Source organism: Arachis ipaensis, chromosome B04, assembly GCF_000816755.2.
Source record: "Arachis ipaensis cultivar K30076 chromosome B04, Araip1.1, whole genome shotgun sequence".
NCBI classification, from domain to species: Eukaryota; Viridiplantae; Streptophyta; class Magnoliopsida; order Fabales; family Fabaceae; genus Arachis; species Arachis ipaensis.
Genome location: NC_029788.2, coordinates 108,500,979 through 108,506,759, shown reverse-complemented (window position 1 = coordinate 108,506,759; position 5,781 = coordinate 108,500,979). Strand labels below are relative to the sequence as shown.

Genomic DNA, 5,781 nt, shown 5'->3' with positions numbered 1-5,781 from the left:
TAAATTGATATTTAAAATAATTTATATATGTTTAATTTTTCTATTTGTTTTTTTAAAATAATTAGTGTTTAATAAAAAAAATACTAATAGACTATGAATAATTATAATAAAAAAGTTATTTATGAATATCATATAAAAATATAATTAATTTTAAATTTAAATAAATTGAATATAAGAAAAATAAAAGATTGTTATATATATTATAATTTGTCTATGTTATAGTAAGAAGCATCCCAGTATAGTGGTATAATTATCTTTCTTGTATCTTCGGGGCAAGGATTCAAACCCCCTTTCGAAGCACTTTGAAAACTTTTTCAAATATTACAAGCTTGACACTTGGCAGAGCGCTGGAGGATATGGAGCAATCCTTTTTGAAGCATTTTGGAAAATTTTTTAAATATTACAAGCTTGACACTTGGCAGCGCTGGAGCATATAGAGCACGGTAGACTTGCAGAGAGCTAGATTCGCCTTCAACCGAGCGGTTCGATCCGGTCCAATTCTCACCGAGTTAACCGGAACACTAAGTCAATAACCATCCGATCCAATTCTCACTGGATTAACCGGAACACTAAGTCACTAACCATCAGTCAAAGCACCATCAGTTAAAGTAGAACTCATTGTATCACCATCTATCCTCTTTCTATAGGCTAGTCAACTCTTGGCCATTCTTAGCTACCATTTCCCATACCACCACAACTAGAAAATGGATTAATACAGACAGATTTACAGACAGATTTAGTCTTTATTACAGATGGATTTTTGGTTACCGACGAAATTACCGACGGATTTTGTCCCTCTGTAAAAGCCCCGTCGAAAATTATTTACCGACGGATTTTTTTCGGTCGAAAAATTACAGACGGATTTTTACCAGTTACCAATGGATTTTACCTCTGTAAATTCTCCATCCATTTCCCGAAGATGACAAATTTTTTGACGGATTTTCCGTCTATAATTACAGACAGATTTTTTGACTGTAATTACAGACAGATTTTCAGACGGATTTTCCGTCTGTAATTACAGAAAGATTTTTAGACGAATTTTCCGTCTGTAATTACAGACGGATTTTCTGACAAATTTTCTGTCTGTAATTTGAACTTTGAAAAATTATCTCACTCTGATTACAGACAGAAAATCCGTCTGTAAATCCGTCAGTAAGGTAAAATAGAATTTTTTTATTTTTTCAATTATAAAATAAACTTGTTTTTATACAAAATAAATATAAATTTAATACAAATTTTTATCTAATTTATATTCAAATATTTATAATATTTCAAAAAATAAACAAATTCATCGTATTATCAAACTAAAGAAAAAGTACTATAAACAAGCAAGTCAATATAATTCAAAATATAAACAAAGTGTATTGATACATCAACTATAATAATAAGTAACAAACATACATCAACAAAGTCTATTGAGTAAATTAAAAGTTGTTAATGGGTATCCAAAGGGCTCTAAATGATTTTTCTCATACTAGTAAATTAAAAGACCTATATTGCAAGCAACTCCTATTCAATTTCCTAACTTATTTGAACAATTTTCGCTGCTCTAATAATTAATAGATGAAGTTGGTGAAGGAGGTCCTGTGTTAATTCCACTTATCTCATCTGCAAAATTCACTTCACTTGCTCTTTCTGCTGCTGCTTCTTCTTCATCACTGCTTTTCTCACAAGAAAACTTTGCTTTTTTGTTCCTCAATAAAAATGCCCAGAGTGAGAACATAGACCCTATCATTAATAAATTCAGATAAGTGATCAACAAAATGAAAATTGATATCTTTAAATTAATAATATGCAAAATAACAAACCATATCAAGATTAGCTGGCTAAGCAAATAGCAATTAGCAATGAAGAAATGAAGCTCAACCAAGAGATGCACTATCATATACCAAGGAAAAATACAATTACACCCTAATACAATGGAGGCTACATCATGCTACATTAAAATGTACTCATTCTGAGATCACATTCATGTGGTGTAGACTAAAGTAAACAAAAAGCCAAAATCGTCATATAATCTTTTTAGTTTTCATAGCTTCAATATAGAATTTCTGAAAACAAAGTATAGAAATAAATCAAATGGATGAAAAATGTAAAACACAATCATATGTGAATTGATTTTGGTATCATTCAGGGTGGCAGATCAACATAATTTCACTATTTCATCTATAGAATTTTTTATCTTCACTTTTTTCAGTTCTATGTTAAAAATTGTTCAGCCGCCAAAAATTGGAGAAGGATACAAATCATCTTCGTTGAAGCTAGAATTCGGCACAGAGAAATACAAACCTTGTCAGCGAAGGAAACTTGAGTTCAATTTGATCTGGCAAACTCCTATGTTAAAGTGAACTGCATTTATTGAACTAATCACAAACTTTTGGGTAAATTTTCATCTTAACTTAAAGATTAAAATAATCTGACATCAGACTAATAAAGACTCTACTCAATTAACTGGTCGAGAAAATTAGTGCAGTAATGGTATCAGAAAGATAATTGTGATCCCAGGACAACTCTATTGTTCATCAAGATATGACACTTGGTGAAGAACAGAGTCATACTAGTGGCTGATGTTCTCTCACAGCTTCTTTTCCTTGGTGTTTGATTAGCCTGAACATAAGACGGAAAATATCATAATTTAATCTTTAATTTTGTGAAATCAATTTAAAAAGAAAAATAAACCATTGGCAACATGGTCAATCAAATGCATGAAAAAAAATTGCTAATTGCAAGCAAGTTCTCACCCCCACAGTGTTGGCATCACTTCCATCACTAGAACCCCCAGTATCCACACTGTTCATATCATCAAAAACGTAGTTATCCACAAGCACCTAATAGAATAACTAACTCATGGACTAGTCTTCTAAATAGAGGGATAAAATTTGAGTTTAATCCCACTAAAGAGCATCTGATTTCCCCTCCATGACCCCACAACGTAAGAATTCAAAAAATAAAAAATAAAAAAGAATCTGCAAAAAATTATATAAAAAGAAAACAGACTAACAAACCTCTGTGACAGCTTGTTTTCAGTTCTAAGCTCTGTACTATCAGTATGGCCATTCCCAGTTGACATTGCAAGCCCCTCAAACCCTTTCAGATAGTTTCTCCCACAAGGTCCGACTTAAGAAAGGAATGCTATGCAGCTTTACTGATAACTTACACTTTGAACTTTGAAGACAACATTCTCATACATACCATCTGTGTTTTAGACTTGTTATTATCTCTAATATCATGAGTTCTGTTTCAACCAGAAATTTGTAACCTTGTTTCCATATTCAACTTGGTTTCAGCTCAGTTAAAGAAGGACACTGTGTCAGTTACATTTAAAATAAATGCAACTGAGCTGATTCAAGGAGGTCAGGCAATAGCAAAGCATGGATCTTGGACTCTGCTAAAAGGTGGCATAGTGGCCAACCACTCAAGCCCTGCTGAGATTCTTTTTCAGGTGAAGTGAATTACTTTCTAGACTTAACACCTGTATGTTTCTCAGCTTTAAGAACATGAAAGAAATAGTCAAATGCTCAAATGGTTCTGGTTTTCTTTTATTTAGATATCTTTCGAATTTTGTGAAGTGAAACTGATTCAACTATGCAAACCAAGAACTCAAAGGTGGAAATATGGAATGATTCAACTATGCAAACCTCGGATTAGTATCTAAATTGGACCGATCAACGGTAGGTAAACCTAGTAAAAATCGGCCATTTTGTGTCAAACCGGTCTTCAACCCTTGCATTTTTGGAATTAATTCTAAAATGGTACCACGAGGATACGAACCTGCAACATGAAAGATTAGCACGCATAGCCTAAACATTGCACCAGCCTTGCATTTGCTTTTGTATGAGCTAATTAATATATATATTACGTAAAAATTATATATAATTAAGGACCGAAAAGATTTTATGATAATAAAATAAATATATATAAATATTTGAATTATCTAGGTCCACAAACAGAATCAAAGGAAACACATTTGACATTTCAGTATATTAGTTTCTCTTATTCTATTGTGAACTATTGATTGATATCATTACAGTAGAAGCCAAACATTCATGGGCAAGAAACAAGACAAGCTCCAATTTTTCATAAACCATGAAATAAATTGCATGAAAGTAGCTAGACTTACAATAAGAATGGCAGGATGAGTATAAACCCCTCCAGGTGAATAAAGTGCTGCATAAGGTGGCATCATAGGCTGAAAGAAATAGAAAAAGTTGGCAACTTAGATCTGGCAAATTGTCAGCAAAACACCAATAAAACTAAACCTTGAGTTCAATTTGAAGAAGGAAACTTGTGAAAAAACAAGATTGGAACAATAGCAGTTCATCAGGTCACAAGAAGTAGATGAGATGGTTCTACTAATCAGTGGTCAGCAATTCCAGTAAAAGCAGAAGCAAGATATACTAGGATTGCATGGCTGCCAAAAAAAAAAACAAGATTAATTCCACCACTTACATAAGCATTGTAAAAAAACACAAATTCACGTATTTATAAAGTGAATTACACAAATTAGACTAACAGAACCAAAAAGTGAACAGAATGGAGGATACTTGAATAAAATACATGTCATGTTTTAGATTTAAATTAGGATATCCCAACATGTTTCCTTCATTTTGATAGCCATGATGTACATAAATAACCTTGACAATAACCTTGACAACCCAGTGATAACCAACAGGTGCAATGGAGCACCGCCATAAGCATTAAAATAAGAAAGGAGGGTTAAAAAGCATGGTTCCTTATCAAGAATTACCTCTCGAAGAGCTTCAAGTTTCCATGAACAATAGCCGGAACTTTCTGCAGATAACTATTGCAAGAACTCATCGGATTGCTTCCCAGTCTCAACAACCTCTCTCTCACACCCCTGCACAAAAACTCGAGTTATAAAAAGCAGCAAAGGAACAATAAAAAGACAAGGAGGTTTTAATTGAGTAAATGATTCTTATAGCATACCTCGTAAACTGAGATTCTTGCAACATGTGGTCCATTCTATTCCAAAAGAAGTTTCTTTTTTCTGGGAAAGAGAATATCAGTCTCAGAGAAGAAACACTGTCCTATAGTAAAAGGAATTGAGCAAACTAATATCACAGCAAATGAAACTCAAGTTCCTATAGTAAAAGGAATGATGAATGAAAACACAAAAATCGGCATTGAATATCAGTAGCAACAAAGCATAGAATTCAGGGTTAGTTGAAGAACCTGGCATGTTTGAGACAAAGCCACCTCTGTTCTCAATGCTGCCCCGCTCAGTATTAGGTTCATGGTCAGTAGTCATCTGTACAGCCTCCCCTCCCCTTGACAGAACTTGCAACATAAAAATAATTAATTAAGAGTGAAATATCAAGAATAAAGATACATATTACTACTTATGTATGCATAAAAGAAAAGCACAGCAGTGAAGAAAACAGAGACTGAATCTAAATTCAAAAATGGAGACTCAATTGAAGATACTAGTATAATTACTACGAGCAGAAGCTAGTCACTAATGCCTAAACACCACAAAAGAAGCAAAATCAAAGCCAGATTGAGGCCTAATCAATTTTCAAAACCTAATCTAATCCTATTTTAACAACCTAAAAATCCACTAATCAGAAAACAAATCTAACCAGATCGCTTGTCCCTCACAACTCTCGCCATGTTAAACGAAGGGAATCTTGTGAAGGCCTTCGACAAAACGTCGTCGTTCACCTCGTTCCCTAGGTCACCACAGAACAAGCGATGGTCGTTCTCCGGCCACTCGGCCAGCGAGGGATCCTCCCACGTCTGCCCGGCGGCACGGCGGGGAAC

At 33.8% G+C, this 5,781-nt stretch overlaps 1 protein-coding gene across 3 annotated transcripts; it reads right to left on the bottom strand.

The window, feature by feature from the left end:
• LOC107637960 lies at positions 1,403-5,342 on the bottom strand. 3 transcript variants are annotated; one of them, XM_021121525.1, is made up of 5 exons: positions 5,194-5,342; positions 4,948-5,008; positions 4,748-4,858; positions 4,121-4,411; positions 1,403-1,728 (listed from the first exon to the last, which is right to left on the bottom strand). In XM_021121525.1, exons 1-4 carry the CDS (start codon positions 5,306-5,308, stop codon positions 4,357-4,359), a joined length of 342 nt encoding a protein of 113 aa, XP_020977184.1. In that variant the 5' UTR covers positions 5,309-5,342; the 3' UTR covers positions 1,403-1,728; positions 4,121-4,356. The 3 variants fall into 3 exon arrangements, with proteins under 3 accessions (XP_020977184.1, XP_020977186.1, XP_020977185.1); XM_021121527.1 differs by having other exon boundaries at positions 4,948-5,048; positions 5,194-5,299; XM_021121526.1 differs by lacking the exon at positions 1,403-1,728 and adding an exon at positions 2,012-2,051.

Excerpts from the sequence above, each read along its gene's own strand:
- LOC107637960 (XM_021121525.1), bottom strand. The coding sequence starts at position 5,308 with ATGTTGCAAGTTCTGTCAAGGGGAGGGGAGGCTGTACAGATGACTACT. Across the intron at positions 4,859-4,947 it reads CAAGAATCTCAGTTTACGAG|GGGTGTGAGAGAGAGGTTGT; the intron begins GTATGCTATAAG and ends GTTTTTGTGCAG. Across the intron at positions 4,412-4,747 it reads AACTTGAAGCTCTTCGAGAG|CCATGCAATCCTAGTATATC; the intron begins GTAATTCTTGAT and ends TTTTTTTGGCAG.